Source organism: Rhinatrema bivittatum, chromosome 3, assembly GCF_901001135.1.
Source record: "Rhinatrema bivittatum chromosome 3, aRhiBiv1.1, whole genome shotgun sequence".
Classification (NCBI taxonomy): Eukaryota; Metazoa; Chordata; class Amphibia; order Gymnophiona; family Rhinatrematidae; genus Rhinatrema; species Rhinatrema bivittatum.
In genome coordinates this window covers 323,304,141-323,316,641 of record NC_042617.1, presented here as the reverse complement: position 1 = coordinate 323,316,641, position 12,501 = coordinate 323,304,141, and the positions used below count along the sequence as shown (strand labels likewise).

At 46.5% G+C, this 12,501-nt stretch overlaps 1 protein-coding gene across 6 annotated transcripts in view; it reads right to left on the bottom strand.

Annotated features, from left to right (window-relative positions):
* The window catches only part of AK9 (adenylate kinase 9), an 829,950-nt gene that overhangs the window by 392,052 nt on the left and 425,397 nt on the right, over window positions 1–12,501 (bottom strand). For all 6 annotated transcript variants that reach the window (XM_029595283.1, XM_029595287.1, XM_029595288.1 and 3 more), the window contains one exon: window positions 10,597–10,697. In XM_029595283.1, coding sequence (XP_029451143.1) covers window positions 10,597–10,697 — 101 coding nt within the window. The remainder of the gene's footprint in view (window positions 1–10,596; window positions 10,698–12,501) is intronic.

Sequence of the window (12,501 nt, the reverse complement as noted above, 5' to 3'; positions counted from 1 at the left end):
CTATAGTCTCTCCTTACAGCTCAGCAACTCAGAGATCATAGTTCCAGTATCAGAGAGACTTCAGCCCTGCCGGGTACATCAGCTCACTACTGCCACCTTTGGTGGTCCTACTTCCAGTCTAATAAAGAACTATCTGTGATTGTCTCAATACTCCAGCCTAGCCGGTGGTCCCTTTCAAGATCTCCACTTGAGGGTGCTGTCATCTGCCATCGGCCCAGAGATTCACTATTTCTACTAAGTGTTACTCCTTACACTAATAGAGCGGTATTATCTACCACTCTGTGGGAGCCAATCCATATCAGACCATTACTCCTTTTTTTGCGGAAGCTGATCCATTTCAGATAGCTAACTCCCTGTGGGGATCATACAGGTTGCTGGCTCATCTTTCTACAGGAACAAAGCATAACAGTTTGCTACTCCTCCATTTGGGGGAGCAGAGCACTAACAGATTGCTAAACTCCTCCTCCTACCTGAGCCAAGCCTATCAGATTGCTATCTCCTCCCCTTGGGAGGAGCTGATCGCTACCGCTCACTCCGCCCTTCTGGCGGGCTGAGCGCTAACAGATTGCTATCTCCCTAGCAAGGTCTATAACAGATTGCTAACTCCATGAATCCGGCTATATAGTATTGAGAAGATTTGGAGATTTCAACTTCAGTGATTCTGGCTAAAAAGGATTGGAGAAGATTTGGAGAGATTAACGTCTTTGAATTTCGGCCTTCAAGAAAAGAATTGGAGAAGCCTAAATTTCAGTTACTTCAGCGTCCAAGAGAAGCATTAGAAAAGCAGTACTCCTGGGGATTCAGCTAAAGGTATTTGAAGTTTGTGGCCCATCGACCCGGCTCATCTTTCTGCCTTGCAGGCTATTCCAGGCTTAGCTCAATGCCTTTCAGAACAGCAAGAAACCTTGGAGAAACTTATTGCAGTTTTTCACCAGCTTCATACGCAGAAGACTCAAAGCACAGCTTCTATACAAGAAGTCCAGTTACCAGAGGTAACTTTAAAGTCAGCTGTACCACTGGCGGTGCCTGTTCGATTCTCCAGAGAACTCCAGAAGACTCGAGGCTTCTTGAACCAGTGCAGCTTACATTTCACTTTACAACCTTCATTGTTTCCCACAGGCCTCTCTAAGACTAGCTACATTTTGTCTTACTTGGATGGGAGAGCCTTGTCGTGGGCTTCTACCTTGTAGGAACGCAAGGACCCTGTCTTGCAGGACATAGAAGGATTTATGGACTTGTTTAAATCCATTTTTTATGACCCTGCTCGTATGTCTGTTGCTGGATTTGCTTTGGTGGACTTGAAGCAAGGCAACAGATCTCTGGCTGAATTCACCATTGAATTTAAAACTCTAGCAGCAGAGCTTCGCTGGGACCCCAGATGTCTGAAGACACTCTTTTGCAGAGACATGGATACCCGTGTGAAGGACGAGCTGGCTGCTCGTCAGACACCTGACTCGCTGGAAGAACTAATATCCTTAGCCACTCGGATTAACTGGCGGCTCCGATTCAAGGCAAAAGAACTCCGGCCTAAGGTGTTACCTGGCATGAAGCAAACCAGTGCTCCTGCACTACGAGGGGGTAGAGCATCTCCTGCTGTAGAGAAGAAGGAACCGAAGGAGCCTGGTCACGGACACTTGACTTCTAAAGAGAGAAGATATAGGAGGAAGAACGACCTAAGCATGTACTGCGGTCAGCCAGGCCATGATATTTCTGCTTGCCCTATTCATCCGGGAAACGGACAAGCCTGAGTCCCGCAGGATGACTGTTCTTGGGCTATACAGCAATATCTCCTCCACTCTCTCATCCAGTCTCAGTGAATCCTGAACCAGTGATGGTTCGAATCTCTGCCCTGAAGGACTCAGGGGCAGGAGACAACTCTAATCTCAGATGTTTTGTGGAATACCTGAGGAGTCCATTTGGTAAATTTGAAGATCCACTATTGTATCACAATTTGAAGTGGGCCTTGGACGACTCTTTGCACCTCCACTTCTTTTGAGGATCTTATCAACATCTCCAGCAGTTTTTCTATTACCTGCTGTTTTACATAGCAGTTGCTATGTGCGCCATAGCTAGGTGGCGCTCTACATCCTTAATGTCTTCCTGGGTTACAAAATTGAGATATTCACTACGTTCTATCTACTCGGAAGTCGTGCTGAAGAACTTCAGCATTGTTGATTCCAAAGAGGAAGAGGATATCTCTCATTACCAGCCTGACTATCTGCTGATGCCATCATCATTCCTAAGAAGAAGACATCTCTAGCTACCAGCGTTCGCATTTGGTTTATTCGGAAGTCGTGCCCGCAAGTCTATGGCACTGTTGATTCCGAAGAAGAAGATTTTTCTCATTATCAACTTTACATTTTGTTCATTCGGAAGTCGTGCAGCAAGCCTTTGGCACTGTTGATTCCGAAGAAGAAGATATCTCACTATCAACTTCGTTGGTTCACTTGGAAGTCGTGCCACAAGCCTATGGCACTGTTGATTCCGAAGAAGAAGATCTCTCTGTCTATCAGCTTAACGTTTGGTTGCTCGGAGGTCGTGCTGGAGGTTTACAGCACTGCTGATTCCGAAGATGAAGATGTCCCCATCCATCAGCCTATTCGCCTTACTGGTATTGCCATCATCTCTCTTCCAGCATCCTGTGGAAGAGCGACTTAGAAGTGGATTATGGACCAGTTTCTACATCACCACTTCCACTGAAACCTCAGTGATGTCCACGGCAGCCCATCTCATTGCTGCTGACTTCATTATACATTCTGCGAGATTCTTCAAAATCGCATCATCTACCTGTCATCGTGTTTATATGAACTTGAATTCAAGAATCTGGAGACCCTGGATGTTGTACAGAGACTGAGTTTTGCTTGCCTGAAAAGGCTTTGGCCCCGAAACCATCTTTGGGAGCCTCAGACCTATTGGATAAGAGATGCTTCATCAGTTCCACCTCGCGCATCTCTGGTACTTAACCTAGCAACCGAAGAGGAGACAGCCCTTTGAAGGTGGGTACTGTTGCATTCGTGCCTATTCTCGCCCTCACTAAACTCTCTTGACCTTATGGCGACTCCCTTCCTGGAATCCCCGGGCTGGCCTGACGCCATGGATCCGCCATGATCCTGATGACATAAGGGCGCGCACTCGCTCCAGACTTTATACCAGCAAGGGCGCGAAACTCGGGGGCATCCCCCCATAGTGGCGTCATCCGCTTCCAACATAAAAGGTCTTCGATTGCTACTTTGAATTGAGTTAGCAAGGACAAGGGTAGGAATCCCTTCTTCGCAACTCTGCCTAGGGGAACCCGCTCCTCAGGGGCCCTGCTCTCTCTCTTCTTGATTTCAGATTGCTGGATGGGATCCAGTACTCGCTCTTCGAGGGCCTACGTTCCCGAATACTCAGCAGACTCCTATTGCCTGGAGGCGATTGCAGACATGAACTCAGTGAGTCCTATTACAGACAGGAACCGGTACTTGCTCCACGAGGGCCCATGTTCCTAATCTCTAAGACTCCCTTCAGTCTAAGATGTTATCGCAGGTATGGAGATCGTGAGTTACCATTGCAGACTGCAGATAGGTACTCGCTCCACAAGGGCCTATGTTCCTAATACCTTTCTCAGACTCTTTTCTTCCTCAGAAGATATCGCATACCTATATCTTATGGATTACTATTACAGATTTACAGATAGAAACCGGTACTCGCTCCACGAGGGCCTATGTTCTTAAATCTCTCCTAGCCTCTCTTCTATTCCAGAAGCCATCCCATATACAGTTATTGTGAGTTCTATTTCAGACTGCCTATAGGAACCAGTACTCGCCTGCGGCTCCTGTTCCTGAATACTGAAGACTCTCTGTTGCATAAGAAGACATTACAGATATCTACCATTGTGAGTGTATTATAAACCACTGGTTATGTCCAGCATACCCTGTCTACTCACTACCTATAGTCTCTCCTTACAGCTCAGCAACTCAGAGATCGTAGTTCCAGTATCAGAGGGACTTCAGTCCTGCTGGGCACATCAGCTAACTACTGCCACCTCTGGTGGTCCTACTTCCAGTCTAATAAAGAACTATCTGTGATTGTCTCAATACTCCAGCCTAGCCGGTGGTCCCTTTCAAGATCTCCACTTGAGGGCGCTATCATCTGCCATCGGCCCAGAGATTCACTATTTCTACTAAGTGTTACTCCTTACACTAATAGAGCGGTATTATCATCTACCACTCTGTGGGAGCCAATCCATATCAGACCATTACTCCTTTTTTTGCGGAAGCTGATCCATTTCAGATATCTAACTCCCCGTGGGGATCATACAGGTTGTGGCTCATCTTTCTACAGGAACAAAGCATAACAGTTTGTTACTCCTCCACTCTGGGAGAGCAGAGCACTAACAGATTGCTAAACTCCTCCTCCTACAGGAGCCAAGCCTATCAGATTGCTATCTCCTCCCCTTGGAAGGAGCTGATCGCTACCAGAATGCTCACTCTGCCCTCCTGGCGGGCTGAGCGCTAACAGATCGCTAACTCCCTAGCAAGGTCTATAACAGCAGAGCGCAGAACTGAAAATGCTCTCCCAGGATGGAAAACCGCAGGAATTTCTGATGGTTGGACCTGATTCTGATGTGCATGTACGCTTCAGTGAGATCCAGCGAGGCTAGGAATTCTCCCTTTTGCACTGCCGCAATGACCAACCTCAGGGTCTCCATGCAAAACCGCGGAACTCGAAAACATCTGTTGACCTTCTTTAAATTGAGAATGGGCTGGAACGTGCCTTCCTTCTTGGGCACCATGAAGTAAATGCAGTAGCGGCCCCACCGTCGTTCCACAGGAAGAACCGGTATAATGGCTCAGAGCTCAAGTAAGCGCCACACTGTGTCCCGCACTACCCGCCACTTCTCTTCATATGTGCATGAGGAGACGAGAAAGCGTTCTCAAAAGCACCAGGCAAAATCTAAAGCTTAGCCATGTCTTATCACACTGACACTGGTCTGAAGTCAATTTGGCCCATTCCTTGTAAAACAGAGACAACCTGCCTCCTACCATCGGAAAAGAGGAATGGACTGGCCTCGCCTCATTGCGAGGACTTAACTTCTGCTGAAGAATGGGGGGTCCCGGGTCTACCGAAGCGACGCTCTTGAAAGGACTGGGACCAGGACTGCTGTCTGCCCGAGATCTGCCTAGATGAAGAGCCTGAAGACCTGGAAGACCGGAATCTCTGATTCCCCCGGAAACGTGACCGAGGAGGGAAGGAATCCCTCGTCTTGGGTCTATCCTCCAGTAGGCAATGGACCTTGTTCTCCCCCAAGGATTGAATCATGTTTTCTAAGTCCTTTCCGAAGAGTACCTTGCCCTTGAAAGGCAGAGAGCCCAGCTGAGCTTTGGAGGAGACATCCGCCAACCAGTTCCTCAACCAGAGTAGCCTGCGGGCAGAGACAGCTGAAACCATAGACCTGGCTGAGGTACGTAGGAAATCATAGAGGGCATCTGCACTGTAAGTAACCGCAGTTTCCAGCCGCCCAGCTTGAGCAGTCTCCTCCTCCGACAAAGTCACACTACTCTGCAATTGTTGTACCCAGCGAAGTCCTGCCCTCAATGAGAACTACTGCACATAGCAGCCTGGATTCCAAGTGCTGTCAGCTCAAATATCTTTTTGAGTTGGACCTCAAGCTTACAGTCCTGGAGATCCTTGAGAGCTGTCGCACCCATCACCGGTGGTGTTCTTAGTGACTGCTGATACTGCTGCGTCCATCTTGGGAACTGGAAGAAGGTCCAGGGCATCTTCTGGCAAGGGGTACACTTTTCCATCACTTTACTGACTTTCAAACCTAAATCTGGGGAGTCCCACTCCCGAAACAACAAGTCAGTGGCAGAAAGATGAAAGGGGAAAGACTGGGTTGGACCACGAAGACCCACTATGACTGGATCAATGGACCCCATCCGAGAGTCCTCCTGAGGGACATCAATGTCCAATTCCTCCAGCTCCGCGGGAATATGTGGACCTTAGGGTAATCTTCATCGCCTACATGGGAACTATATTGGGAAAGAAGGTCCTGGTCACCCTCATGGTCCACCCCCTGAGGAGGCTTGCCCCTCGATTCTTGTTCCTCCGGTTTCGAAACCTCAAAGGAAGAGTCCGCCGCCGGGCGAGACGACGCAGTCCGGAGGGGACGCTTAAGCTTTGGGACTCTCTTACCCTCCGAGGGCCTGGATCTCTTGGTATCCTGGACCCCTGATTTGTCCAAAAGTGGAGCTGTGTGCAAGCAAGAGCTTCCTCCAGATTGTCTCTTAGCTATCTTCCTGGCTTTGAAAGCCTAGTGAAGCAGCAAAATAAAATCTGAGGAAAATAAGGAGGAGTCGTCTGAAGCTCCCCCCCCCCCCCCCGGGGGCTCTCCTCTACCACACCAGTGAAATCCTCCATCGGCCCGCCCCCCTCAGAGGCTGCTTGCTGCGGGCATAGAGGAGGAGGGGAATTTCCTTTCCCCTCCGCAGTTTGTGCCGCTGTGTGAAAGGAAGCCAAAATGGCATCCGTTCCTACACTGAACGGGAACAGATCAGGCAAAGCATGCCGCGGGCACCCAAGCCTCGCAGGCTCTTGGCACGACTTCAAACTGCTGCCCCTGGTGGCTCCCGAAGTGCCCTCCCCCTTAGGGAGGCAGGAAGAACAGAACCCATCGTGCAATACCGCGCGCGTCCCCGCACCACATGGCATTGTGAGGAGATTCTGGGGGACCGACCAAAATCAGAAAGGAGAACAGCAGCGGCTTTTCGAGCACAGCGACGGGAGTGAACAGAGAATCAGGCCCGGATAAAGAAAATATAGTTTGGTTTTTTTTCAAACCTGAAACCAAAGCAGCACGGGTCCTGTCCCTCCTGGGGTGAGTGAGCCGGGCTCCCTGGTATCACCCCGAGTGTTGTAGCAGTTGGGCAGCAGGGTCCTCAAACCCTAGCACCAGTAGCCTCTAATTCCAGGGGGGATGGTCCCAGCAGGACCTGCCGATCTCCTGGGAGGCTCAAGCAAGTCCTCTTCTGTCCTTTTTGTCTTTTTTTTTGGAAAGAGACACTAAGTCTGAACTAGGCTCACAATCAACCCCCCCCCCCCCCCTTTTTTTAAGCTAACTATCTAGCGACAGACTGTAGAATTTTGCACCTCCACCATCTGCTGGAGACAGAGAAATACCGACGGACTGTAGGGAGCACCTCAGGGTATAGGGCAGAGTCAGTCAAAACGTCTCTGTCTCCATCTGCTGGAGGGGAGGCAAAACCCAGGAGTCTGGACTGATCCGGGTACGTACAGGGAAACAGAGCTTAATGCTTGTAAATGGTTTGAAAATTATATTCTTTATGTATGCATGTACTGTGCATGTGTGTGGGAGATGCATTAATATTCAAATGTATGATGTGACTGTTGCCAAGTTGACGCAGCCTATTTTGTGCAAGCACAGATTAGGCCTTGGCAGGAGACAGCTGAGACACCATGGCCAATATCTTGCACCTAGCCAATCAGCTCCCCCTTGGGTTTAGCCTTTGGGTTCTGGTGGCCAGCATGAGTTATAAGATAGGTCGAATTCCAGTCCGAGATTAAGGTAGGCTGAGAGGAAGGTGTGGTCAAGTCAGGTCCAAAGTCAAGGCAACAAGGAGACAAATTTGGGGCTGTGACGAGACAGGACTGTGAAAGGAGCAGGAACAAGATATAACAAGGACTCACAGAAGAAGACCAGGAATGGAAGAGGAGCAAGCAGAACAAAAGGAAACAATCAGGAACACTGGAATAAACAGGAACAAGGAGGAACACTAGGCAACTAGCAAATGCAGAGATGCAGGAGACCTGTTGTGAAGACACTGAGTGATAGTTCTGAGCCTTCCTATATACTAGGGAAGAAGTGAATTCATCAGGGTGTGTTTCAAACAGCAAAGCCTATAAGAAGGCTCAGGAACAGCAGGAAGTTCAGCCATGTTCCTGAGATGCTGCATTATGATGGAAGTGCTTCAGATTAGAGGTCTGGGGATCTGAAAATGGCACTCAAAATATTTTAGTTAAAGATAAAATCCAAAAACATGGTGGCTTCTTTGAAAGGCTGCAGACCCCTGAAAAAGGAAGTGTGGTCTCAATAAAAGGAGCCCTTTTGAAAATGTAGTTTCAAAAGTTTTCTGAGCTGGCAGGAAGTGAGGTCACATTTGAGAGAAGCCTTCTAGGATGTGTAGTTTTCAGGTATTTTGCTCTGATAAGCCAATTAGTGTGGTTAGAGCTCAAGTAAAAGAACAAACAGATAGTAGAGGAGAAGAAGAAAGTGTGATACTTTCATCTACTTGGGTACATCTTTCTCACTGTAAAAAGGCTTACAGTACTACAACAGCAGGAAGCTCCGGGACATAGAACTCTCACGAGGCTGCTGGAACGGACAGGACCCTGCTTTTGCTTCTCTGGGCAAACGGCACCAATATGATGGCCGTCACCTACAAAAGGTTTACTATTGTGTGGTGAAATATCGTCTGTCTGTCCGCACGATGGAACTTTGTGCATGAATGTTTTGACCATGAACTAAACATGACTGCTCACCTATATAAGGTTTACAACAAGATGGCGGCTCTCCTCGGGGCGCATCCTTCATACTGCGTGGACTATAAGCATCCTCCATGCTTTAACAGGACTCTACCTCATTGTGACCACAGCAAGAGCAGCCAGTCAGTCTATGCAATACTCTAGCTGTGCCCTATGGAAGCTGAGAAAAGGATTCATGGAACCTGTCCTACTGGTTATGGATGCAACTTCAGGTGTACTGGGAACTATATTCATGATGAGTACACCCCTTTACCCATGCTTCTGTTTGCCAAGGCTTATATTGAAGAAGCAAGGCTGCTCTGTGCTGGGCCTTCCTGTTGTAACTGGAAGGAACATATCACAAATCTACTTCACCACCTCTGAGGTAAAAGTGAATGACAGCAGACTATCAGTTTATAGTACTTCAGGACTATGGTTCTTTGCACCGTGGGGAGCAGTAAAGACTATTTCCTTCAATACTACTGCTCAGTTTTCCTTTGGATACATTATACCAGTGTTTTCTTTCAACAGAACTGATTTGCCCCTAAGAAAAGGCGCAGGTCACCTACTCGATTTCCAGATGGACTGTGATACTTTCATCGTATTTTGAGGACTATTTTTCCTGGTTTAGGTGTTTTTGAACTTGAAAGTGCTTTAAAAAGAAAATCTTTCTGCTACTGTGGAAGTCACTATGAATGAGACAATGAAGATTATGGGACTAATGCAACAAGAAATTAAATCTCTTAAGCAAGTAGTTTTAGATAATGGTGCTAGATGTGTTTGGCTTAGGCAGGATGCTAAGACTTTGGGGCCAAGAAAATGTTGATTATTATTATAACTATTTTAGTGTTCCTTCTAATCTTATGTGTATCTGTTCAATGCATTGTTATGTTATACAAGAAAAGTGTTCCTAAAATACTGGTCTCTACAACACTTGTAGTACCACAGAACGCATCTCCGGATGAAGAGTTTAGCAGATTATGCACTATGGGTGAAAGTATAACTAATTTTTAAGGCAAGCAGCATGCCCCTGGACAAAAAGGAGGGACTGCGATAGTAAAGAAATATTGGGGCCATCTGTTCAATACAGATGCACCATCTGAGGTCCAGGGGGCACTGCTGACTTGTAAATTACGATATTCTGCTTTTCTGTCTCTCTTTCTCTAAATAAATAAAAGAAAGGATGTATCTTTTGAAGTTGCATGCTCCCAGGAAAAAAGCTATAAAATGTAGATCTCCTCAAGGTTAGTTCAGCTTCCCAGGGCTCTGTGAAATGTTAGAAGTAGCAAAATGTTTTAAACAAACGTTTTCCTGTAATCACGAGACTCTAATTCAAAGGAGTGTTGTCTTAATTACTGGGGAGAAAGATATTTAAGAATGACCAAATTCGTTCACAAATTAAGTCGGGCTCTCAGGCCTACGAGATCCGACTTCCTTATGCATAAGAGATATATATATATAGTATGAAATAAAGGCTATTATTCATAAGAAATACACTGTCTATGTTGTCCTCTGTGTCCTTGGTAAACTTTTTATTGCAAAAGCAAAGAAGAAATGGAGGAGGAAGAGAAAGAAAGAGAAAGAGTATATGGCTAAGATGTCAAGAAGACAAGGTCCTGGATGTGGCAAAGAGTCTGAAGTTAAACTGTGTAGGAAGGTTCCCTATTTACGTGATAATTAGGGGGCAGACAGCTGCTAGAAAGTAGGCAAGAAACCGGTTAAAATGCAGGGGCTGAATTTCTGCAGTGAAGAGCCAGACTAGACTAGCCTTGTGTTAACTGCCTGTTTAAATGTCCTATTGCGTTAAGTCACAAATAGAGTCAAAGATCCTAAGCAGAAGTAGGTTTTGAAGTTTGCACTTATGACTGAAAATAAAGCTTCTGAGGTCCTAAGCTCCTACCCTGAAGAGCTGTTTGCATTGTGACAATGTTATTTGCATCTTCTGCAGCAGTAATAGTGGTTATCAATAGGCAGAAAACATATTCAGTATGTTGAAAATGGTAAAGGGAGCCATTGGCTAGCAGGTTGGAGTAGAACAGGAGCTGCCTCCTCACAACTGTGGCTATACTCTACCTTCAGCTTTTCCAGCAGTTTCCAGGTCCAGGTCCTCACCCATTTGCTCTAGTTTTTTTTTCTCTTCCATTTGAAGCCTCAACTTTTCTTTCTCCTCTTTCCTGAAAGAAAAAACTGTATGCATTAATCTTAATGCAGATGCAATGAAAATGATATAAATGAGGCACTGAATGTGAGTTTTATGAACTTTCTGGATCAGACTATGGCTATGGGTTTTTTTCTAAGGGAATAAATATAAATCTCTGTTTTGACTATGCAGTATCAGGTATAGATGGAAACTGCACAATTGTTCTATCACAGTAGGGATTTTGAGAGTCATAGTAGTACAGTAAATGTGTACAGCTGTATTGCAGCTGCCAGCCTCAGAAGCTTGACCACTTGTAGGATATTTCTCCTTATGCAAGTCAGGCTTTGTTCTCTTCCTCCTTGATTTTCCACCATCCTGGGAAGATGAGCCATAAGACTCCATGAGGAATCTAACATCTTGTTCCCCAGGTCTCTAAATCTGTTTAATCTAAACAGCTTCCGAAACTAGTGAGGCTGTTGCCCTGTGATCTGGCTTCTAGGTTCCAAAAGCCATGCTGGACAGTAACTTGCTACCACTAACTTGCCAGCACTGACCCAGTTGTTTTTTGGGAAGTTGTAGCTTGCTGATACACTTTATTTGTCCAGTCGAATAAAATACTGTTAGGTAATGCCTCCACACTACCCCTAACACCTACCAGGGGTTAACCTTTGGCCACTTGATAACACACAGACCTCATCTGCATATGTGCTCCTGTCTTGGGAGCCTGCCACCTGTCAACCGGGTAACACATTTGGCAGCTCATGGTATGGCCCTGTGAGCCACCTCACTCATCCTCAAAATGGCTGGATCCATTCTACGGTTAGCACACAGCATCCTACGCCGAATGCTGTCCAGCATGGCCCAAGATGCCGCCAGCCACTGCCCCTGCTATCTCCCCTTAGGTGCATGCGTGCATATATGCACGCATTATATGGACACCATGACGGGAAATGCTGAGAAGCACCTTCTGATGATGTGAGGTTGACCGACCTATTTAAGCAAGGGCCTCGCAGCATTGCTTTGTCTCAGCAACAGGTCTCCTGCCTTAGCAGTGCGGGCTGCTTTCAAGTTCCTAGTTCCTGTGTCCTGCATTTCTGATTCGTTATCCAGCCTTGCCTCATCTAGCCTTGTCCTTTCCAGCTTTGCCTTGCATTGCCTGTCTCATCCAGTGTATTCTGTGTACCTTCATCCACTCTTGGCCTGACTTCTGGTTTATGACCTCTTGCCTGGACCTGTCTATGATCGCCTGCTGCCTGGACTTGACCTCTTGCCTGGACCTGACCATCCTTATCTGCTGCCTGCCCTGACCTTAGCCTGTCTCTGATTCCATTAGTCTGCTGCCTTCCCTGACTCCAGCATGTCATTGGAATCTTGTCATCTCTTTTCCAAGTTAAAGAGCCCTAATTTGAATAACCTTTCTCAAATAAGGGAACTTTTCCATCCCCTTTGTCATTTTGTCACACTTCTCTATACTTTCTCTATGTCCACTATTTCTTTTTTGAGATGGGAGTGACCTGAATTGCACACAGTACCCAAGATATAGTGGCACCATGGATTTATACAAGGGCTTTATGATATTCTCAGTTTTGTTTCTATTCCTTTCCAAATAATTCCTAACATTGTATTTGCCTTTTTTACTTCTGTCGCACATTGAGCAAAAGAATGATGTCAAGGTATTGTCCACAAGAACACCAAGGTCCTTTTCCTGGGTGGTGACTTCTAACATAAAACCCAGCATTGTGTACCTGGAATTGGGATTATTTTTCTCTACATGCATTACTTTGCACTTGTCCACATTAAATTGCCAGTTAGAATCCCCATTTCTGGAGGAGAAAGAG